Source organism: Leuciscus leuciscus (assembly GCF_965113295.1).
Source record: "Leuciscus leuciscus genome assembly, chromosome: 23".
Taxonomy (NCBI): domain Eukaryota; kingdom Metazoa; phylum Chordata; class Actinopteri; order Cypriniformes; family Leuciscidae; genus Leuciscus; species Leuciscus leuciscus.
In genome coordinates, this window is record NC_138747.1 from 29,435,926 (window position 1) to 29,461,619 (window position 25,694).

The 25,694-nt window shown below is 37.9% G+C and overlaps 1 protein-coding gene across 1 annotated transcript in view; it reads right to left on the bottom strand.

The window, feature by feature from the left end:
• timeless (timeless circadian clock) overlaps positions 1-19,194 on the bottom strand; it is a 38,687-nt gene extending 19,493 nt beyond the window's left edge. Inside the window, exons 1-15 of the mRNA XM_082156388.1 lie at positions 18,997-19,194; positions 16,647-16,780; positions 16,354-16,507; positions 16,108-16,222; positions 12,745-12,807; positions 12,560-12,661; positions 10,976-11,131; positions 10,200-10,333; positions 9,892-9,979; positions 9,604-9,780; positions 9,302-9,519; positions 6,428-6,531; positions 6,128-6,297; positions 1,638-1,757; positions 585-736 (exon numbers count right to left, since the gene is read on the bottom strand). Coding sequence (XP_082012514.1) covers positions 585-736; positions 1,638-1,757; positions 6,128-6,297; positions 6,428-6,531; positions 9,302-9,519; positions 9,604-9,780; positions 9,892-9,979; positions 10,200-10,333; positions 10,976-11,131; positions 12,560-12,661; positions 12,745-12,807; positions 16,108-16,222; positions 16,354-16,507; positions 16,647-16,743 — 1,850 coding nt within the window. The 5' untranslated portion in view covers positions 16,744-16,780; positions 18,997-19,194. The remainder of the gene's footprint in view (positions 1-584; positions 737-1,637; positions 1,758-6,127; positions 6,298-6,427; positions 6,532-9,301; positions 9,520-9,603; positions 9,781-9,891; positions 9,980-10,199; positions 10,334-10,975; positions 11,132-12,559; positions 12,662-12,744; positions 12,808-16,107; positions 16,223-16,353; positions 16,508-16,646; positions 16,781-18,996) is intronic.
• Between the last annotated feature and the right edge of the window lie 6,500 nt (positions 19,195-25,694).

Sequence of the window (25,694 nt, forward strand, 5' to 3'; positions counted from 1 at the left end):
CTCCGCCCCCTGTCCCGGGAGCAGCAGCTCATTTGCATTTAAAGGAACAGACACAAAACAGTGCGTTTTTGCTCACCCTCAAAAAAGTGACAATTTTAACATGCTATATAGAAATATCTGTGGGGTATTTTGAGCTAAAACTTCACATACACACTCTGGAGACATCAAAGACTTATTTTACATCTTGTGAAAAGGGCATTATACCCCCATTAAATTATAATTATATTTTTAATTCGAGTGTCATGTATGGTTGCCGAAATCTGTCATCCAGAAAAACTGCTGTAATAATTCCACATGAGAAATTAGTTTTCTTTGAACTAATCACAGAAAGATGTTAACTATGTCCAACATTATGAGATTACTCGTTACATATTTTAAATTATTGACAGATCTTCTACGAATCATTTAATGCATCAGTGACAAATGACATCTTTCAAGGACCAGGTGAATCAATCAGCGTCACACACATTTTTTCTTGTGTGGAGAAATGACATGATGTGATAAAGCTCTGGCAAAGCTAGGCATCTAAAAACGGTGAGAAACAAGACGACACACTCTAGGTGTTGGTGTGGTTGACGTCTTACCGTGCAGCCCGGAGTAAACTCAAAGCTTCAGGTCCTGAGCGAGATATGATGCAGTCTTGAATCTTGAGCAATGCTTCAGTCCTCTGCTCATTGACTGGAGTGTCAGATGCGGCGTCGAAGGGCACAGCACCCTCAGTCAGACTCTCTGACAGCTGCAGGCCAACATGACAAACAGCACACAAGTGTGTTTATACGCACAACATGTATTCATTTAACACACATGGCATTTGAAATCAGACTGAATATTTGGGAAATTAACCTAAGTATGTCACATTAGGCGCATTTCCATTACAGATATGCGCAAAACTTTTCAATTTTTTGTTAAAATAATCGATAAAAAACTATTGCGAAATGACGGCGTTTCTATTAACCGATGTTATGCGACTAAAACGCAATTATTTCCTCTCGCGATAAGTCATTCCAAAAATCATGTCAACGGACGTTGGTAGGTTTATATACATCACAGCCACCGCACTGGCCATTATTATTACTAATAGAAGGAAACGTAGGCGTGTTATCCCAGCATTAATGGCAATGAAAGACCCTTATACTTGTGAGCGGCACATATGAGGTGTTTCTCACTCATTTCTGCTCCGATGTCTTGATTGTGGCATTTCTATGAGGTTTAGAATCCAGTATTTCTGTAATTCTTTTGTCTTTTATGAATTTAATAAAGAACTCTGTCTCGTATTCTGTCCAATCACACCGCGTCGTCTACGTCAGGTGACTGTAAATGCGCAAAAACTGTTTCCATTGCAGTTTTGCAAAATATTCCTTTTTCAAACTGCCTGAAAAACCACCTCATGCGAGCGTAAACACTTTTTTGCGATAAACGGGAGTTTTTGCGAAATTGACGCGTTTCCATTGGCCGTATTTCCAATTTGCGCAATTTGAAGGGTAATGGAAATGTAGCTATTATCAAGTGTGTCACTTTAAAGATTCTCAAAATTGAATGTTTTTACTGTCTGACGAAGATCAAAATGGTCTGAACAATGTCCCATTTGTTATTAAAAATGCTTGTTTTCTTTCTGTTCCTGATTTTCTATAACTCACCTGAAAGCCAGAAGATATGAGCTCTTGAGACACGATCTGCCATGTCTGTTCCAAGTCTTCAGCTGAGGGCTCTGTCTGAAGGCTCTTCTTGCTACGTTTCCTTCGTTTCACTCTTCTTTTCTAAAAGTAAAAAAAAAAAAATTATTTCCAAGTTTCATCATCATAGAAAAAATTAATAAATAAAAAAACTGCCCCAAATCTTAATGCCACATGTTGCCTTCTTCAGCATCAATGAATGTTTGAACCTTAATAGTTGTGTACGAGTCGCTCAATTGTCCTTAGTCTGAAATGATGGATGTTATGTCATTCAAATCTATGCATTTTCTTCATTATATTGCAAAGCATAAAATTAGACTTTTTCCTCCACTTAATTTCAGGAAAACATGCTGTTCCTCGCTATTTTAAAATGAAGAAATCGAGATCTTCTCCGAGACCCGATAGTGATGTCCGTTTCGTGAGCGGATTCTCTTCAATCAACTGGTTCACAACATCGAATGGTTCATTTGTGAATTGCACTGATCTAGAAGTTCAGCAATTAAAAGAGTCAATTAACCAAACAATTAACACTTGATTTGGTCTTGTCCCGCTCAAAAAACCCAAGATCCGGGAGTAATATGATATTCTTAGATCAAGTGTGTTCCTACTAATAATTCATAATAATGTCAGACTAAGTTCGAACCTATTTTAGGTCTATCTCATTTGTGTCGCATTAAAAACCTCACTTTTACAGGAGTAATATTTTACTAGTGTTTCTCTACTTTAACTTACGAACAGGGTTTGTGCACAACGTCCACCACGAATAAACATTTCATAATTAATTTCTCTTGCCATAGCAGAATATAGGTCAGTGTTGTATTTTCTGTGCATTACAGTGAATCAAATCAGGTGTATATCTTATTTCTACTCTCCTTCAGCACAAATAGACTCTTGCGTTCTTTAGAACATTTGCAGCGCATTCACGGCAGACAGACTCAAGTGTCATTATGCGCTGACGCTTTGGAAACAAAACCAAAGGATCAAAAACCACATATGAAAGCGAGGTGAACAACGCTATGCATTTTGCTGCCTTCTCCTGCATGGTTGTCATCAAACAACAGGGTTAAACAGCCTCTGCTCTGATAATGCAAACGCATCGAGGTTTAGACCTTAATAATATAATATGAACTAGAGGTCGACCGATAGTGGACTTTACCGATACCGATATTTAGGTTTGACCGCACATGCCGATAACGATTATTCAACCGATATTTTTTTTAATGGATGCTGGAATAAAAACAAACATAACACTCCACGTACAACAGTGCTGAACTGAAATGTGCTAAATGAAATAAATATATATAAATATGAATATATTAAAATGAGAAGTTCTACAGAACGAACTTTACAGAAAATAATTTAAACATTTAAATATTACAGGTCAAATGTGTTTCTTTAGCTATAACCTAGAAACATACGTAAATCTCATAGGTAACACTTTACAAGTCCCATTTGTTAACAAGGCCGATTAGCTTTCTTTAACTATATGCATTATGCAATATACAATATACGTTTTTACTGCATGCATCACTATTTGAGCAATACAATTTTACCTTTATCATTCATGTTAGTTCATAGTACATTAACTAAGGTAATAACATATTATAAAAATTAAAACTCAAATTTAAAATGTATTAGTAAATGTTGAAATTAAACTAACAATGAATAATACTTCTACATTTATTAATCTTAGTTAATGCTAAAAATGTAATCTTATTGTAAAGTGTTACCATTGCATATAAATCCAAAGATTCATGCTTAGGCCATTAAAATGATAAATGTAGCCCTAATTTACATGTAACTCTCACTTTATTTGCTTCTATTTTAGAACACTTGATTACATAAATAACAATATGTATTGTAGTGCTAAAAAAAATAACTAAATGTGTTTCTGATTTGTTTATGTTTCTGTCGGCTGAGAAGCAAGCACGTCACTAGCTCTAAATATGAAACTTTGCCGGTTAAAGCTGCAGTTGGTAACTTCTGTAAAAATGTATTTTTTACATATTTGTTAAAACTGTCATTATGTCCTGACAGTAGAATATGAGACAGATAATCTGTGAAAAAAAATCAAGCTCCCCAGGCTCCTCCCAGTGGTCCTATTGCCATTTGCAGAAATACACCGCTCCCGGTAAGAAACAACCAATCAGAGCCAGGAGGAGTGTCTTAGCAGTGTCAATCATGCTTGTGTACGCACTGATCACCCCCCTCTCCCCTCTCTCGCACAGCGCGTACAGTCGTTCAAAATCAAGATAGCCGGTGTGCCGCGCAGCTGTGCTAATGGCGGACAAACAACCAAAACTGCCAATTTCTCGAGTGGCACCAGCTCATACAACAAAGACAGGTAAACGGAAAAAGACAGATGACGATAAACAAGCCCGTCGGAGCCCATTGACTCAGTGTCAAAGCTCTAGCCGCATAACATACAGATAAAATGTCACGCACTGTGCAAAGCAACAATAGAAACCTGCTAATTCACTGGCTTGTCATGTTGCTGAAATAATGTACTAGCAAACCTTATTTAGCATTACACATCGCTAGAATAATTACTTAGATACTGTAACGTTACCATTATTATCTTGCTAGCTATTTATAACTTATAGAAAGAGTGCAACGTTATGAAGTTACATTACATGTATTGCAAAATACGTAATGATTTGAGGACCAAGTTTGTAGTCAAAGTATGGGCAGGCCATAGTCAATGTAAAGCATATTGTTGATGTTTCGTCCCTACCAGTGAATGTGCGATAACTGTTTATCCGCCGTCATCAGTGTCCCTGCATGTTTACTAGCCTGCGTGTTCATGGCAGGCTCCGCTGTGGAGGGAGGGCTGTAGCGCAGCAGAGAGAGAGCGAGGGGGAATGACCTGTAAGCTGTGCTTGTTCAAATTTTCAGGCTAAGTCAACGTTTTCTAAAAGCTCCCTATTGCAGCTTTAAACTTTACCAATGCTAGCTTGATAGTGAGTACTAAACTACATCTTATTTGTTTATATTCATAATGATAAAGTTAGATTTTTTTATTACATGTGATTCTGACATGATGTCACTGCATGCACTGCGCTCCTCTCCGCTCGTCTCAGGTAAATAATGCGTCTTCCAGCTCAGCGGTCGGAGTCGCGCGTTCATGTGTTTTGGGGGCGTGGCTTTGGAAGGAGCCCAGAAGGGAGGGGGTGGAGTGAATGGAAATAATGAGCTGTCTTTAAAACAGTCGTGAGAGGTCTACAGACACTCGATTTTTATACTTTCTTTTTCAGAGTACTTACATTTTAATTATGTATTGATATATAAATAAAGTTTAAACAAATTTGGAAAATAAGTTTAGACAATTCCTACCTACCCAACCTTTAATGAATGCTTAAAAGGGACCAGCTGGATATAAACTAATGCAATTAGATAGATAACAATTGCGACATAAAACATTTGGGTCAGGTTTGCGTGTGTTTTTGTCACTCTATTTTAACCGCTTGAGGTTAGCCAATACTACTAGTCCTCTCAGCCTCGACGGCAAACACACAGCTGTTCTTTCTCTGCTAATGCAGCATCTAGTCAACAAATTAATTACTTTATAATGATATGGCAATATGTTCTTTAGTGTTCTGTATTCATACCGTTTCGCTGTCTGTGTTTTAAATGCGCATCTGAAGTGTCAGCGCTCTCCGTGAAGCGTTTGATCTCTGTAAAGCGCAGCCTCACGTGTTTACAGTAAACAACTCAGCCAGTGATAGTTTGTTATTTGTCCTCTAGAGGCCGCTCTCGCTCTGTATAATGCCAGCAGTCTCTTCCATAGACTGTAAAAAAATATGGTCGCTCTCTTCCATTGGTGAGACTACTTCGCTCAGAGAATCTGTCAATCACAGCTGTCAATCATGACGTCACCACCGTTTTTATAGCATCAAATAACTAGCTAAAAACAAACACTTGAATTTACATCAGCATGATAAAAACTACAGTAAATGACAGAAACCACCTTCGGAAAAAAAAGATATTTGAAGTGTAATTAAATTGTTTATTTGGTCTCAAGTCCCGTTGAATAACACGGGGAGGCGGGGTTTATGACCTATACTAGGAGCAGTCACCGGGAGGCGATCGAGACATTTTGGCTTCACTTTTCAGGGCTTGTGCGGCACGCTTGGTCTCTTCTCGGCGCTCTCATGTAATGACTGCGCACAAGCCGCTCCAGCAACAGACGTAACCCAGAAAAACTATCGGTGTGGATTTTTGACGATAACGATAGTTCCACCAATCAACTATCGCCACCGATATATCGGCAAAACCGTTGAATCGGTCGACCTCTAATCCAATCGAACTTGGGTTCGGCCCAGGCAATCGAAACAAGTTGTGTGAATCTGCCAAATGCATACAAGTAAATGTAACTGGCACACACCACATGACATTTTAACTTAAAATGGTTCAGCTCATCCAGTGATCTCAACTAATGCCGTCTCAGGTCTCACCTGCACCACCAGATTGTTTCGGCCCTTGCAGAATCTCTCCAGCATTCTCAGAAACAGATGTGTGGACTCCACCAGGTCTCGGAGGAATGAGCGCGGCTGCATTCGCTCATCAAATTTACGCAAGAGAGTCAGAAAAATCTCCCTGAACTCCATCAGATAAAAGATATTACCTGCACACACCGGAGGAAAACCAAACAAGTGACCGTTAGATGTGTGTCACAGAGGAAAATAAACATTTAACACCATGGTAATTACCTAATCCATTTTACAGATTTAAAAAGGAAGAGAAATAAAACATACTCTTGATGACGCTGGAACTGTGTCGGATGTTTTCATCCTTTGAGCGATCCATTTCATTTACCGTCAGCAGCAGTTCCTGATACGCCTTCAGAGCCAAATGCATCCTGGGAAAAAGAGAAGATAACCGGTTCATATTAACAGCACTTCACTCAACTAAGTAATATAACCTTTTTTTAGTCGTTCAAATATGCAGATGTTGGTTCTTATAAATCAACACAAGATTCAGGGAGTTTTCAGACCTGAAGACAGTCGCTTTGTTCGACATGTTGCAATTTCTTCTTGGCTAACCTTTCACGAGGCAACATTTTAAACAAGTCACGTGTGATAAACTGTATATGTTCTAGGATTCGACTCATTGAGGTCATCTGTCAGGATTAAATCAAACGATTAAAGCCCATCTCTCACCTAAACACCATGTAAACTAAAATATTTGTATGTGTTTTGGATGGTTGCTCTGAAATATGCTTGTCTGACCAAATTTCAGCATTTCACTTCGTCTTTGCTCAAGGTAATCCCACAATTCATTTCGAGAGGCGTTAACAAAACAAACACTTCTGCTTTTGACCCATTGTGGTACAGCCTGGTTCGTTGGTCCATTGGGTCGGATTGCCTTCTCACCACAAGCGAACCCCTCCAGAGTTCGTTTTCAAGCGGCCTGAGACTAACTCATTCGGGGGATCTCGGACTGATTTTTTGGGTGCGAATCTGAGAGTGATTATTGCATTCAAATATAATAGATCGCTTTTTACCGAGGGAGAAAAAGTGACCGGTTCAGAAACAAATTCTCCAAACAAGACAGGTGTGAAAACACCCTTAGTTTCTTCATGCAAGTCGCTTTGGATCAAACGTGACATGCGATATGATGTGAACAATAAAAAAAAGAGCTCTCCTTTACAGAGAGCTTGTTAGTATCATAATACAGTACACATTCTATCAGTTGTCGTTCAATGGCTGTTTTTTTATTATTCTTCTTTTTGATTATTACCACTATCGCTCTTCCACTCGCGTGTCAACATGAAATTTTATTATTTGCATGCATTTTAAATCCTTGCCAGTTTATTTTTTGCATTTATTAATTTTCATACTTGAATGCTACTGAAAAAACACTCAAATAGCTAAAACAGTTGTACAAACATTTAAATTGCACATCAGGCAGTTTTTATATCAACTTTTTAATAACAGAAATGTTTCTATTCCAGTTTGTTTGTGAAATATTACAGTAATAAGTTAATTACAATAATTTTAAATGTTTATAACTTGTTTTCATGACAGATTTATTCAAACATACATTAAATATTGAAGACATCACTAACAGGTTAAGAAAAAAATATAATGAATTTGCAATCCAGTGCACATATTTAGCAAAATCCTCTTTAGTTTTTTTTCTAGCTAAGTAATGAGTTTATGGACATTGAATCACTTGTTTGAGGTAAATGTAAGCAATAAGGTACTCGAGGCAAGTGCTGTATCGTGAATAAGTAACGGCTGAAGGGCGTTGTTAGGCACGACGCGAAGCGGAGTAACCCCTGCCTGCAACCCCTTTAGCCGTTACTTATTCACGATACAGCACTTGCCTCGAGTACCTTATTGCTTTTATAAAACGGTTGCCACACAATACAATCATTAAAGCCGAAAAATATTTATCTATGCAACTTTCATGAAGTAAAATCACTAAAAGCATTCCTTCCCCTGGAAAAAATAGTCCCTGACCGTAAACAGCAACAGAAGTTACATACATTATTTCGCCAATAGATGGCGGCAAACACTGTCTTATGAATGAGTCAGTCGGTAGAGAAGACTTTTATATTGAAAAGACTTGTTTTCATGGAGAAGGAAGACCCAACTGACAGATGACACGGGAAAACCCCTTAACGTTTAACTGTTAAAAGGGAAAAGATATGGCAGCGGACATTCAAACGGAATATTTTATTATGAATATAGGACTGACCTGAAGGAAAATGCAATGTCTACTGTGAATGCAGGTAACGTTACACTCGCTTTCTCGATCTCTCACAATACTCCACTATAGCTTCAATGGACAATATCAATGAGATCACACATGTGTTTAAGTTGCTAAGAGTGGTTGCTAGGGGTGTTGTGTAGTGATACATAGAACAGTTGGGAGAAGCGGTCATAGCCGTGTTTTATCGTGAATAAAGCACAGCTATTGACCAATCAGAATCGAGGATTGGAACTAACCGTTTTAGAAGTAAGGTTAAGTGACATTGTATAGCCTACAAGCTGTTTTATTGACGTCTTTCCTCTGTTGAAACACCGATTGAGCGATTGCATGAGATGGGATTCATTTCGGTAAGCTGTAATGTATCTTTCAATATACACTCTGGTGTTCATCCTTGTTTTTTTCGTGCTGTGGTAAAGAGGAGATGAGATCAGTTTACGTGCGCCTGATCCGTGCTGCCGCTCGCACTGAGGTGCTACAGTGTCACAGTGTAGTAAAGAGCACCAAAACCACATTTTTTGTTGGACATTTTTTATAAAAAAAAGACTTTTATTTTGAAGTTGAGAGTGTACTTCATATTTCAAAGTAACAAAGTTTTTTTGCGATTGGATGGCAGGCGCACTACAAATGTTTGGTGAAGTTTTGCTCACGCATCAACAGATTTAAGAAACCATATCATTACCAACTAAAATCGAGAAATTAATATGGTCAATCCAGAGAAATACAATTTTGGGAAATGATTTCAATGCAGTTTGTGCGCAAGTCCAGAAGAGAGATCGGCCAAATTAAATCAGCAGAAAAAATAGGGCAATTATCGATCGTGTGTTTGGAGCAAAAACCGACCGGTTCTGATTTACGGCCAGTCGACCGGTGCATCTCTACCCATAACCAAGAGTAAAAATTACAAGACCAACCTGCGAGACCAGGATGTGGCATCCCTCTTGTCAGTGAGTATCATCTCATAGTAGTTGGTGATGTTCTTCTCAATGAAATGAAAGGTGCGGATGGACATGGTCTCAGACACCACATCCGGTCTGAAGTTCTGACCCCGGTTAAAGGCCATGAAGAAGGTTAAAGCCCACAGATAGTACGTCTCATCATGTTGCTGTGCCCGTTCCCGGATCAACCCTTCCTGCTCAGAAAACAAGACGCATGATAAGCAAAACTCATATAGAGAGAGAGTTTGAGTTTCAGTGATGTGGATGTCGTCATTCACCTTCACGAGGTACATAAGCCGATTATAGCAGTTCTCCAAGAAGTCGATGCAGAACTCGCGCAGGAAGAGACGCACATTTAACGCCGAGCGTCGTTGGCTCTCCGAATCTTGAGCCATCTGTTTGCGTTTGGGTACACGTCTCACGGGCTTACCCACGTCATGAGAATAGTTCTTATACTTAAGACATCAAAAAAAACGTACGTGTTAATAAAAGAGAGGTATTTACAAAAACTAAAACAAAAAGTACACAGAAATATGGAATAATAACTATTTTATAGTGACACTTACATTGTGAAGTCCTTGGTGAAAAATCACATCTTTCTCTCCAACCGACTTCAATCCTTGAATGACATACGAGCCACGGAAACGAGAGTGTCTAAATAAGAGAAGAGAATACATTATTGTTGTATTTGCTTAGTAGGTTTATGTGAAGATATGATCTAGTGCAAAGATAAGTGACTAGCTGTATTATGACACGAGGATGAACTAATCATTTAAAGCACTGCTGCTAAAAACATGGCTTAAAAAATACCAATAACAAATGATAAATTAGTCAACCATCCTGACCCATAACTAATATGATCACATTCTCTCACCTGGTGCCTCTCAGTAGCGTACGGCTGCGTTTTTCAGCTAGTTCTTTCTGTCTCAATAACTCCAGCTCCTGCATGTCTTTTTGTTTCTCCTGGGCAGAACGCATCTGTCCTGCACTCACCAAAAGCTCAGGAGTCTGCAGGAGTCGTGCCAAAAACATACAGGCGATTATTAAATATGCGAGATGAAAATATCCATGTTTCCAGTGCATTTTAGTGTAAAACTCCAAGGTGTTCTATTGAACTTGCAATCAGAAAGGAATAGTTCACCCAAAAATGCTAATTCTCTCATGCTAACCGACTTCCACGAGCAAAATATTTAAGAAGTTCATCCAATAAATGCAAGTCTGTTATTACTCAACCTAGTAGATCGCTTTGAGTTTTATTTTAGTAAAGGTTTGGTAACCATTCATCAAACCTTTACTAAAATAAAACTCAAAGCGATCTAGGTAGCGATCTATCTACATGCTTCAAGTTCTAGAAATTGTCATGTTAAATCATTGCGCCTAAAGACTGAAATGGCTACGATCAGATCGCTTCAGAAATAATCCACATGGATTACTTCTGCCTTTGTGCTTTTTAGAGCTTCAACGATTTGACAACCATTCACTTGCATTGCATGAACCAACATAGCCAAGATTGTGTTCTGAAGAAGAAATCTATTAGGTTATAAACATGAGGGCATTAGCTGATGATAGAATTTGAACTGTCGGGTGAACTATTCCTTGAAAGATCCTTTACACGCAAAATACTCAGCCTTGTTTGAAACATCATGTCACCTGATCCCTGAACATGAGGGAGATGATTTCCAGGATGTGGAAGCTCCATTGCTGTTCACTCTGAGCACAGGCCAGAAACTTCAGCAGATCATCCAGTCCACTCATGTGAACGGCCCACAGCAGTTTATCGTGAACACTGGCATCATCATCCACATTCTGCACATAAACGCACGCAAATCATCCAACACAGAAAAAAAACACAACATTCCCAAAGGCAAACGGTGTGAACGACCCAAGCAGTGTTTATCCGAACGCTGTTTAAAGGAATAGTTCACTTTGAAATTAAATTTTGGTATGTTTTAGCTTACCTCAAGGGCATCCAAGATGTAGGTGTCTTTGTTTGCGCAGTAGTTTCAATTTTGATATTTTTAGGTCAAACCGTTCTTGTCTGTCAGTCATATAATGCAGGTCTATGGTCACGGTCTCAAAGAGCAAGCACAGAGTCCAAATTAAACAATTCCCCATCGTAAGTACACATTGATGGCCTTAGACACGAAACGAGCGGTTTGTGTGAGAAAACGAACAGTATTTCTATCGTTTTTACCTCTTGTACACAACCAGGCGCTTGCGTAGACTAAGCCAGAACGCGCGCACACGTCACACACCAGGAAGCGCCCGCGCCCTCAGATCACTTGGACGTGGCTGTGTTCAAGAGGTAAAAACAATATAAATACTGTTCGTTTTCTCACACAAACCGCTCGTTTCGTGTCTTAGGCCATCAATGTGTACTTACGATGGGGAATTGTTTAATTTGGACGACGGGGAATTGTTTTAATTTGGACTCTGTGCATGCTCTTTGAGACAGTGACCATAGACCTGCATTATATGACTGACAGACAAGAACGGTTTGACCTAAAAATATCAAAATTGAAACTACTGCGGAAACAAAGACACCTACATCTTGGATGCCCTTGAGGTAAGCTAAAACATACCAAAATTTAATTTCAAAGTGAACTATCCCTTTAATAGCATCTCTGAGTTTATCTTCAGCAGCAAAACTGGGGCTAGCAGAACTGCCAAACTTGGGAAAATGTTGAGAGAAAGATGGGGGATCAGGGGCCAATAACAGATGCCTATGTGCTCGGCCCCTAATAATAATCATTTTGTTTTACAAAACAACAGTAAAACTACAATGGCTAAAATGTATAGATTTTTTTTAATCAAGTAATTAAAAAGCAAATAAATATATCTATATATATTTTTTAACTTGCAGCATGTTTGTATTGTAGAGAAACCGGTTTCACTTTATTTTAAGGTGTCAGTATTACAGTGTAATTATACATTTAAGTACTGAGTAATAAAAATTAACTACATGTACTTACTATAGGGTTAGGATTAGGGTTTGGTTTAGGGTTAATTGCATGTAATTATGCATAATTTATAGTTATTACTACAGTAATTACACATAACATTATGTAAAAATGACACTAAAATAAAGTGTTACAGAGTAACCTCTTATGTATGTACATATCAAGGTCAAGTTGTTTGAATTTTATTTTGATTACTAGGTCAATGAATATCAAGGATGTGTGGTATATCATAAACGAGAATTCTGTGAGCATGTTCAAGTCTACGAACTCTCACCTTTTCCTCATATGGGTCTGCAGGGACGTGCAACACATTTCTGACCAGCAGCAAAATTCTCTCAATCAGTAAATTATCTTCTTCGGCTCTTTGCTCCCAGTCCTCAGAGAAAAACATGAGGAATTATGAATGATATTTCCAATCAATCACACCATCTGGCATATGAACATAGATTCAACTCTCACCAGTTGAAGGAGGTTGTAGAGCGTTTCACTCAGCACAGTAAAGATCTTCTCATCTGCAAATGCCTTTAAACAGAGAAGATTATTTTAATAATTTGTATCAATATTCAGGGTTTGACAACAACGACTTCATGATGCAGAGGCGGCCTTTGCAATTCATACATGAATGAATCATTTGACTGAATTTAATCAATGACTCACTCTTTAAAGGAACACGCTGACTTTTTGGGACTTTAGCTTATTCACCGTATCCCCCAGAGTTAGATAAGTCCATACATACCCTTCTCATCTCCGTGCGTAGCGTAACTCTGTCTGACGCACCCACCGCTAGCCTAGCTTAGCACAAAGACTGGAGGTAAATGGCTCCAGCTAGCATACTGCTCCCAATAAGTGACAAAATAACGCCAACATTTTCCTATTTACATGTTGTGATCTATATAGTCACAGCGTGTACAAATAACAAGGTCACATGAGACACAGCCATCTTCTAACCGTAGACATACTGGGAACTATATTCTCAGAAGGCGAAGCACTGCTACTTCTGCGGATTGACTGTGATGAAAAGGGTATGTATGGACTTATCTAACTCTGGGGGATACGGTGAATAAGCTAAAGTCCCAAAAAGTCGGCGTGTTCCTTTAAGAATATCAGTTGCCGCCATGGTGGTTTAGTTTCATATTAAAAAGTATAATTTTTTATCATGGTTAAAGATAGATAGAATGCGTAGATAGTGGTAGATGGACTGCATTTATAAATAGTCTATAACATTGTTGAAAATAGTGGATATAATGAATGTGGCTATTGAGAGTCATGGTCATAGTGCCACTGCTGGAAGCAGGAAGTACGACACATTCATTAGATTCTGATATGATTCTCTTATATTTACCAGTGTGAATGCTTGTGCCCACGGTGCATTGTTTTCATAAAGCAAATGGTGTCATTGGTTTCTTTATTCTTGTATTACTGACGGTTTACATGTCTTCAGTGATTGCTTGAGAACCTTTTACTTAGGCTGGAACTTAATTTTTGCAATAATAATGAATTGGTATTTAGCAATGTGAAGATTACATGCTTTTAGGTTTCTCTTACGCATCTTATTGCATGTTGTGATTACTGCGGCTTTAATTAAACTGGCAACGAGTACAGCAATAAGACAGTAATGAGGCAGCTTCTAATTATGAGGCCTAAAGAAAACGTTTGTTGCGCATTGAAAGCAGCAGTTTATATCGGTCAAAAATGAAGAAAACAAATCATTCATATTTTTATTTTATGCAAATGAAAATGCAAGTAAAAATCAGAACCACAAATATCTAGGTGTCAACAGTGTTTCCCACAGGATTTTGTGAAACTGTGGTGGGTGGACCTCATTCCTTGTAGGCGGGAAAAAAGTGTGTACATTTTAAAGTTAAATTAATCAATCTGGTGCACTTTTAAAGACAAAATTAAGAGCTTCAACCCATATTCAGCGTGCAAATTGATCAAAGAAAAAGTCATTGACTTAGAATATGAGTCTGATCTGCTCCATTGGGCTGTGATTATGGGGCGTGTTTCAACCGAACCAGGAAAGAAAATGCCTCTGCACTCAATTGGATAGACCTACAACCAATCAGAGCAACGGAGTAAGTGACGTATGTTCTTCATTTATCTTTCCGATCGACAAATGCCTTGATCGCGGTTCTCTGGTCCTCTTTTCAAATTAATGCGCTGTCGATATCTTCTATAACAGACGCTATAAACAAAGTTCGGGAGGAGCACGTTCAAATAATCAGTCCAATCAACTTGTCATCAAACAATTACCATGTCTACCCTATCAGCATGAGAGGAGGCATATATTTATTCACTCCGTCAACTCACCTAACATTCCTTGACAGTTTTCAGCATCCCTCCACTCACTCTTAGCCTGTTCTTCCACAGCCAGGAATACGGGGGGAGTACTTTGGGTTCGGGCTGAATACCGAGCCGGAGCCTCTCCTCGGACAGCACGCCAAATATGCATTTATTCTATCTGACTTATTTGTAAGTGTGAAATCTCAATTCTCCAGTCATCTTTGTTGTAAACGAATTCAACCCAAGCGCTCGTTGGCGACGTGGATGATTACGTTACTGTTGATCATCTGTCCATCATCGTATAAAGCCCGCCCTGACAATTTGATTGGTCCGAACAGCTTTGGTTCGGGCATAATAGCTCCATAACGGATCAAGTCCAGACCGAACTTCCCGACCTAAAAATGTTGTGGGCAGGGCTAAGTTCGGTTGGCATTTTTTTTTTTTTTTTACATATTAATTAACTTAAACAAGTGACAAATGAATGAAAGGATTAATAATTCAAGACAAGAAAATTCTGATTTCATGATCAATATACCTGCCTACAACTGCTGCTGTGTCTGCCAGTGTTTGAGTCATGCGCATAACCTCGCGTGCATAGACAATTTGTGCGCAGTCACGGTAATGTAATGTTAAGCCATGTCACAAAAAATTTGATTTGATCAATGATTTATCCTTTAAATGTAATGATATTCAGAACAGAACAAGAATAAAAAAAATAACTATAAACAAGCCAAAACGAAATAATTTATAGCGAAAGTGAAAGTAAGCGGCGTTGGGCTCACGTATCTCTCTCATTAGAATCAAAATGTTTCAACATTCGCGATGGATTTGGATGGTAAACTATTCTTTATCATAGGCTTTGTACTTCACTCACGTTCCAATATCGACGGAAAATAATCATCCTCTTCACACGCGCAAAAATGTGCTTGGAAACATCACAGTAGTGCGGTGCTTACGCTGAATGGTATGAATTGTACTACTGACTATTTAAACAGAGCAGTGTAATTTTTATATTTTAGGTTGACTATTTTTTTATTATATTTTATTATGGCTAAAACGAACAGGCTGCGATGTCAAGATTGCAATGCTGGAATATGTTTTGTCTGTGTGTGAGAGGCGCGGGCGCGATCGAACAGTGGAAACAAAAACATACTCTGTCATTTCACACAAGACATCCTTCAAACTGCAAAGTGTTGCAAAACGTTGGAGGATATTTTGCTAATAATTTATTTAATATTTTTTGTGACAGTTTGTTTTCAGAAGTTTCAAAGAGTTAGTAAAAGAGTAAAGATAAAGTTAAACAATTTTTCAAGTATCTATTTTTTATTAAGTATTTATTTTGTATTAATACATAACCTCATTGTATTAATTTATAATGTAACATTATAGCGTGACATTGTGTCAATAATCGTCGAGCACAGGTGACTCTGCATGGTGGGAGGGGGCCCCCAAATCAAATTCTGCTTAGGGCCCCAAAAAGGCTCGGGCCAGCACTGAGTGACGATATATAAAGCCTTCAGACTTTGTTGTGTGTTATACCTCTTTATAAGCCTGAAGGTATGATGTCACTTGAAGGAAGTGATGTCGTAAGGCCGGATCATCAGGAACTTTTCCAAAGCAGAGCAGCGCTGGCTGGGTCAGGTTCACCATTAGCCTGAGAATGATTTGAATCAGTCAGGTCTCTTTTTTTTTGTCATTGGATAATTTATTATTTTAATCATTTGTCATTGCAGCCATTTTATTGGATTCATCAAGACATTAAAAAAAAAGAATGAGCTCAAACACCTAATACAGGCATCAAACAGCGGTTTGTCCTGCGTGTGCTGGGTGATGATGGGTAACAGGTCATTCTGAAGGATCTGTCCAGCTCCCAGCTGCTGTCTGATGTCCCTCGTGTCATCCTCGTGTCTCAGGTAACGAATCAGATCCTTTACGCTCTCTATAATCAACAAATAAATCATCACAAGATAATGTTTTGTTAATAAATTCAAAATATGTAACAGAGAAGACAAAATGCATCAAGCGTTTTCCTGATATTCCTTCTGTAAAGTAGTTTGGCTCAAAGGTTTGAGCATTACCAAGGCAGTCTGGTTCTTTGTGGTAAACGTCTTCCTCCAGAAAACCCAGCGCACTGCACGTGGCCAATAACTCACAGTTCATCATGAACAAGTCCATACAGCAGTCTTATCCGAGAGAACAACTGGGTCCAAATCTGCAAAGAAGACACTGATTTAAAAACTCGTAGTCTATTTGTTTATGTAGATTTCAATTACAATACATATGTTTAAAGGCTGTTTTCTTAGCCTGGTTAAAACCAGACCATTCTCAGTAGTAACTGAGTTATGGTCTGGCAAAGCTTCATTAATAACTCATTTCCAAAGGGGCGTCACCAACGGACGTCGCTCAAATGCCTCTGGGCACAATTGGATAGACCTAAAACCAATCAGAGCGATCGTCATGTGTAAAGCCATATGCTGCGTCCCAATTCGCCTAAGTTACACTACGCCACAAAAGTATGTCCTCTTTTTGTGAAGAAAAGGTATTTACTTTTTGAATGTGTAGCAAAAAAGTAGGCAAGCTTTGGGACATACTACTTCGTCATCTTTATCGGACGGATCTGTCGCGTGCGTCCTTGTAAACTGCCCTGTCAATCATCTTGTCACAGATAAAATCCTCTATTAAATCTAATTTAATTTCCTACCGTTTCGGAGAGAAATGTAGAAGCACGTTCATCTGCCAGTGGGTCTTTCATGGAGACTGTCCTCATGTGTTTGCAATTTGAATACAATAATGCATTTAAAAGTTGAGTGCGCTTCACCAACGGACGTCGCTCAAATGCCTCTGGGCGCAATTGGATAGACCTAAACCAATCAGAGCGATCGTCATCGTGTAAAGCCCGCCTCAACGTTTCTGATTGGTGCCTCGATTTGAACGGATTAGAAATGGGCTTGAATGAGCTCTTTGCCAGACTACTTGCAGAGCAAATCTAAATTTGCCAGAAGTTTGTCTGGGTTTTCCCAGGCTACTGTTTTCTCAAATTGAGTCAGAAATCTTCACTTCAGCAGAACTTACACCAAACTTTTATTCCTATCCATATTCTGAAGGTTTGTACCAAGGGATTTGTTCATATTACACATTGTATACAACATATATGGTGAAAATTGCCATTTTTTCCCCCCTGTCCGTTGACAGTATTTTCCGATTTATGGAGCGATAAAAAAGGAGAAATCCAAATCCTTTAACTCTAATAGGTCAGCAAAATGAAACTAAATTTTGAACCTGGCTCAATCCAGTGTCCGGATTACTGTTCTGGGTATGTATGCAAATTAGTGCATATTTAGTTAGATAATGCATAATTTGCATATATTTAAATATAACATTTCAGAAAACTTAATACACAGTTCTTTTTTTTTGCAGTTCTTATTAATGTCATCAATCAACAAGGAAAAGTACGGTGATATCTATTTAACGTTTTGTCCTGCCTTAATATTAATATCTTAATGTTAATTTTATTATCATATTTAGTTAGTATCATCATTACTAGATTTTAGAAACATATAGCATATTTGAAGACCTTTGCAAAATACAAAGCTATGATCTGTGAATGTGAAGAAGGTTTAGGGTGGACGTGGAGGATATACCTTTAGACACGATATACTGGTAGAGATTTTGGAATATCATCTCTATCGCGGTTAGATTCACGTGACATTGCTTTGCCATCAAGAAAGCTTATTTTCATGCGTTTTTAAGCATTGTGGTTTAAAAGTGTGGATTTCAGTTACTTTATCCACCACTGATGATACATATCAATTCCACTTCAAGCCCACAAAAAATATGCACATACAAGATTTAATGATAAACATCATCAGGCTCAACAGGTGCGCGCGCACACGCACACGCACACACACACACACACACACACACACACACACACACACACACACACACGTTATAGTGAATTTATAGGCATTTAACACTCGGGTATCAATTTTGTAATTTCCATCTCTTAACCCCTTTAACTAACTCTCATAGAAAACTTCTGACACTTTAGAATTTCAATATAACATTGTTTAGCATGTTTATTAATTCGACTGATATACCTCTAAACACTGTTTACATCGTGATGCCTACGTAATTATAACATACAGAATTGTGTCCTCGTAAATGAATAGAAAGAGCGCGCGCCAGCACTATAAACACACACTTGTACAGTAACGTTACATTAGGATTATATAAGATCTGGCAGCTGTAATGTTACTAAAGACTAAGTTCAACTTGTAGCAGCTATAATCCTAGGGCAAATACTTTAAAAAAAACTCGTTACATTTGTATATGTTCCTGCATGTGTGCAATATATGCACAATATGTCATCGTAATATTATATTATATTACTGTAAAATATAAGGAATACAAGACAATCATACATACCAGACCATGTCTGACCTCTCTGCGATCGCCAATGTGTAGATCTGTCACACCAAAGACTGTTAATCTATCCGCTCGCAAAAAAATAATTTAAAGGTTGTCATAATTAAGCTGAAATCAACTTACTTAACCCCAAATTCTCTTTTGATTCAACGCAGCAAAACAGCTAGCGCGCGCATGGTCCGAGGCGCGCTCATCAGAACGGAAATGACGACAGACCCTGCGCTGTGCATTTAAAGGAGCCACGGCTAATATAACTGTTCGTCAAGGATAGGCAAGCTTTAAAAAATAATAATAAATTATAATTATAAAATGAATGCGCAAATGCTAGGTCAGAGCTATCCAGCTCAAGATTCTCCATAGTGCTCACATTTATCTTTAAAGCAGCAGATTTAGGCTATCCCTCTATGCCCCGAAGGTCAAGTCAAGTCAAGTCAAGTCAAGTTTATTTGTATAGCGCTTTTCACAATACAGATTGTATCAAAGCAGCTTCACAGTATTAAATTAAAATAATACAACAAAGTTTGTTTCAAGAGGAATTTATTGATTGATAAAATTAAATTAAATATCCCCAACTGAGCAAGCCAAAGGCAACAGTGGCAAGGAACCGAAAAACTCCATCAAGTGACCTAATGGTGTCCTAAAACTCCATCAGGTGACCTAATGGAGAAAAAAAAAACCTTGGGAGAACCCAGGCTCAGTCGGGGGCCAGTTCTCCTCTGGCATTTATGAGCTAGAGGCCGGATTGTAGTTTGAACTGTAGGATTATATGAAGGTGAGATTTAAATAAGTAAGTTAGTCTTTAAAGCAGTAGTAATTAAACTTGGCTAAAGTTATCTGTTTTTTGTTGCAAATCATTAAAATGTAAATCAACTCATTATTAGGTAATATGCCATTATGCTTGTGGGCTTTGATGTGCCTGACAGGCCAGACTAACACCTGAGGTCAGCGGGACAGTGTCAGAGAATGTAACGTTAATGTCAGTGAATGTGTTTGAAGGAGGAGTTGAGCTGCACACAGATATCAGCGCACTACTGACAACTGTTGAGAAATACCAGTTCCTGCTGCAAGTTCTCAGTGTTTTCATTTACATCATTAACCAGAAATATTCATGATTGTGAATGATGAACAACAGCATTGACGTTACCTTGCCTTACCTTGCGTGATCGTCTCGAGCCGCTCCTCACAAACATCGCTGTACAAGACATAGCCTACTCTCACACACACACACACACACACACGCACACGCACACGCACACACACACACAGTAGTACATTTTTTTCCTCCAGAAAAATCCAAACACAAAGATTTTTAATCTGTTAATTTATTTCTGTTTAATCCACATGAGCCCGTGGAACAGGAAGTAGAAGTGTTTGGAGTGACAGATTGAGGACACCTTTCTTTCTTTCACCTCACCTCTCCTCACCTCTCCTCAGAGAAGATGATCACCATCATTCCCTCTGGAAACATTAATGATATTATCATTATAAATCATGTAAATAAATAATTAATCAGTTCAGCGAATCAGTTTAGTTATAGTTAGTTTGGCATTATTATTTTTGCAGTTATTAGTATTTTTTTGTTATTTGTGTTTATGCTAATGCATGTTTGTGTTCACTCACTTGTTTTTGTTCATGTTGTTCTTGTTAAAATATTGTTTAATTTTCAATTTAATGACTTTGATCTACATATATTATTATATACATTTTCTGTTGCACAATCATAAAGCTGTGTCTGTATTAAACATCACACAGATGGATTTAAAAAAACAAACCTTCATTTTAATGCTTTATTTATTGCACCAAGGCTGCAATAATTTGATATTTTTTTTCAATATTACAGATTAAAATAACATTTCTATTTTAATATATATTTTTAAATGTAGCCTAATTTATTAGCATTAGTCTGCACAAAAATGAGCATATTAGACTGATTTCTGAAGGATCACGTGACACTGAAGACTCAAAGAAAATATATTCAAACTGAGCTCACGATGAAGGAGAGCTGGAATGTCCATAAACAGTACATCGATTTTTTCCCCTGAGGTCAGAGGCCAGTGAGTAATTATTGCCAGTTAACTTTGAAAGTTTTTCACTTTTTAACTTTTGAAAGCCATCAAACTGCAAATTATTAGATTACTGTATTTGTTCATCATGTACAGGTTATCAACATTAACAGAACATGATCAACAACTTTTAAATACACTTAAATATACTTAATCTTTTAAATAAAGCAATTTATCACACAAACACATTGTAATAAATGTCACATTGAACTATTTATGTAAAGTTAATCTGCACTAAATAAAGAGAGGAAACGTTCTTTGGTTTGATTGAACATATCGTTATTTATATTCTTTAGAATGAATATTCTTCTGCTCTTCTATTAACATCAGCTCTAGTTTTCCTTTCCATATAAAAAATAGTTTAAAAGTTCTTTAGATAAATTTTCCAATGGAAACATCTTCTAGCTCCACAGCAGTGTGTTAACATCAACTGTCCACCAGGAGGCGCTGGTCATCTCCAAACTAATGCGCTTCAGTGCTGGACAACCACAGAGGGATTTGATGCTATTTGTATTTGTGCAATTATTAATGAAATCTGCTCTCTACGATTTTTTACGCAACATATGTATGTTGTCTATTTTGTCTCAGTGTTTATTTAATATTTATCCCTTGATAATCATAATTAGGTTTCCAGGGTTGCTACATTTCCAAACTTCAAATGGAATAAGAGACCAACAATATAAATATAATATCTGATGATTTTGATGATATACATTTTCCGAAGTGCACCTCCTTTCACTGACCAAACTTTTCTTTTTTTTTTTTTTCGTTTCAGGGAAATTTCTCAGTTCATGTTTCGTTTACCTTTCTTTTCCATCATCATAAATAGTCTATAGGTCCTAATCACAAGTTCAACCCTGGGATACCTAGCCTACTGTATGACTAAAATGCAATTATTCTAAAATAAAATATAAAAAAACATCAACCACGTCTGTAAAGTAACATCAATTAAATGCAGTAGCCTAAAAAAATATTAAAATGGCCGCTGTCATCCCTCAAGATATTGAAACTAATGGGACACACTGGTCTGGATTCATCTGTCAGCTACGACACAGTTTACTCAGAGTCAATAGGAGAACGTGCTGGTAATTGTGTGGGTGCAGGTGCCTGTTCTCAGATCAGATCTGAAGCTCTGACAGATGCTCGAGTCCCACAGATGTCACAGAGGAGAAGCCTCTCATTAAGGAGAGAGAAAGAAAGACGTGCCAACACGTTCATTCAGAGCTCACAGTCTTATTGATTCAAGTGCCAATTCATCAGTAACTGACCTTTAACTTTAATCACTGCCAGTTACGGTGAAGACTGTGATCCTCAGTTCGATTCCTCATTCAAACCGAGACGGAATAAAAAGTTACATGTGCTTTAAAGACAATGCAGATCAGAACCTGGCCCATTCAGAGCCGATTCATTTACAGTCTTTTTCATGATGACACACACTGCTGTAGACAACAGCCCATTAACCAAAACACAGACCAGAAGCTTTTAACTATATGGCAGGTTAGGGGTCAGAGAAAAAAACAACAAGAATGATACAAATACACATTACAAAACACAAAACTAATAGGCCTATCACAGTTGTGTAGGAGAGCAGTAAATCAACTTTTAAAGTCCCTGTAGTCAAGAATTTGATCCCTTAAAACTCATCTTTGATCACCAAAATGACATATTTAAACGTTTTTTATATTTAATATAGCTTGAATGTAAATCTACACCCTTGGCTCATTTAGTATACCCGGTTCTATGAATATGCAAATAAGCCCCGCCTCCACTCACTCACTCAGCTCAGAGATCCACTGGTTGACGATCACACGTTGATCTGATTGGTTACAAGGTAGTTTGTGACGTCAGAGACACCAGCGATTTCAAACCGTGTTTTTGAGACTGTTTTTAGAGAAAATATAGGCTACTTATGAATTAATTTGCACATGGTTCGTCTTAAAGGGATACTTCACCGTTTTTTCATATTAAACTATGTTATTCCCTTAACTAAGACGAGTTGATACATACCTCTCTCGTCTCTCTCAATCGCTCTGGCGTGCGGCGACACTTTGATAGCACTTAGCTTAGCCCAGTTCATTCATTAGGATCCAAACAGAGATGAAGTTAGAAGCGCCAAAACACCTCCACGTTTTCCCTATTTAAATACAGTTACACGAGTGGTTACACAACCAAGTATGGTGACACAAAATAAAACGTGGCGCTTTTCTAAGCGGGTAAAAAGGATAACTATAATGTATGGCGGAATAGCACTTGGAAGCACTTTGACTCGGCGCAGTAAAAAGTCACGTTGGTTCTAATGACAGAAGTGAGAGGGAGAGGATTTTTCAGGAGTGATGATATTACTGCGCCGAGTCGAAGTGCTCCCAAGTGCTATTCCGCCATACATTATAGTTATCCTTTTTACCCGCTTAGAAATCCGCCACGTTTTATTTTGTGTCACCATACTTGGTCGTGTAACTACTCGTGTAACTGTATTTAAATAGGGAAAACGTGGAGGTGTTTTGGCGCTTCTAACTTCATCTCTGTTTGGTTCATAATGAATTAACTGGGCTAAGCTAAGTGCTATCAAAGTGTCACCGCGCGCCAGAGCGATTGAGAGAGACGAGAGAGGTATGTATCAACTCGTCTTAGTTAAGGGAATAACAGAGTTTAATATGAAAAAACGGTGAAGTATCCCTTTAAACCGGAGGTTTTTTTTATAGCCCCGGATCTCCAAAAATGTAATTTATTGATAATCATTATTAGGCAAAGTGGCAAGCAGCACGAGTCCACGAGCCGTGAGAGCAGGGCGTGTACAGTAGCGTGAGTGTTAATGACTCACCTGAATTCAAGTTCAAGCACCGGTTTCAAGTTTCTCACGGATGAACTTCGGGGGCGCGCGCGCCGCACCGGTTAAAAAAAAAAATAACGCAGTCAGCACCGCCGCACAGTCTTCAGTCACACCAGATGTTGTCAGGCTATATGTCAGTAAAACTCAGAAAAACTAACTTACTTACGTCGTGCCAGCCGTTTGTTCGCGGCGCCAAATGCGACGCGCCCTGTATCACGCAAAATAAACTAGCATGTAACGTCGTGTTCTGTCGTCAATTAAGTATTGAAATAACCAAAAGGGAGATTAAAGCTGCGTCAAAACTCTATGTCCGGGCTTTTGTATTCCTTTGTAGGCTACATAAATGTTACACATTTTGGCGTAGCCCTACTCAATTTTCATTATTAATATTCTAACATTTTATCAATATTGCAAAGTCATCAAAACTGGCTAAATATTTTGTGACCAAAAATTTGAAAAATAGGCCTACATCTAGCCTAAATGATCGTTCATGACATTCTTTTAACTATCAGCAACCCAATTTGTCTAGATCTGTATTATTTCCTTTGTATAATGAGCTTAAATATTGCTGCGCAGTTGTGTGATTTAGTCTGCTTGATTAACATTATTACAATGTATTCCTATTTAACTCTGATATGTAGCCTATATATATATATATAAGGTCCTCGAATGTGTTCGAATAATTCACCAGCATCAGCCTTTTCACAGTTTGAATCACTCCGCTTGTCTGTATTTGCGCAACTTGCATCATTAGGCCAGTAGGTGGTGACAAGTGACTGTCTTTATGAGTGAACAATTGAAATTTAATTGAACTGATTTAATAGTGCCAAAAACATTGATTAACTCAAGAAAGAAACAAGTTGCTGAAACCAATCTTTAATGCTAAAAAGTTTACATCTATGCAAAATAATTTAAGGCCATTCCTGTTTGGAATATGTGGTTGTGTATTGTCAACAATAAGCAGAAACATTTTGCATTTCCATTATATAGTGTGGATCATTCATTTCAACATGTATCTTCATTCTCATGTTTAAGAATCTGTTATCTGCTTGACAAATGATTTATGCTACTGCCCACTGACATGCTTTTAAAGCTATTGTTATCAAAAAATGTTGGCCTTCAAACACCTTAAAATGCACATATGTAGGTCTGAGAAATAAAAATTTTTAGAACCCCCCCTAACTACCTCATATTTGAATGTGTGTGTCTGTGTGGTAATATGGCCTGGACTGAATTTTTTAACCAGTCTTCCCCCTGCATATAGGCCTAAAATATACATTATTCTCTGTATCGAATCATGTTATCTTGTTACCCAGCCCCTGGTGTTTTTAGAAACGCCCCTGCCTTTAAAGCATATTTAAACAACATAGAGGTAAACCACATTAAAAGCTGGATTTTCACCACAGGGAGACTTTAAATGAGGAAAAATGCCTAAGCAACACTTCCTACTGTATCATATTTGATAAGCACATTTCTACAGCTTCTAATGATCAAAACTTTGCAGGAAATACCTTCTGTCGCCTGATTGATATTTAGTTTGAAATTCCCTCTTCAGGTCGTCAGTTCGGTTTTATTATTACTAATATTCACAGATGCAAATTAGTTTTACATATTATCTATACTTTTTTGTTGCTGTTGAAAAATCGTGAGTATCAAATACTGATCCGTCAGGCTTTTGAAGAAGGTTTATTTGTTCATCTCTCAATCATCATTATTGCATTGCATTATATGTTTATAGAGCTTTGATCAAGCATTTAAACATCACTGGCTATTACTAGACATTACTGGCAGATAAAGAGTGATGA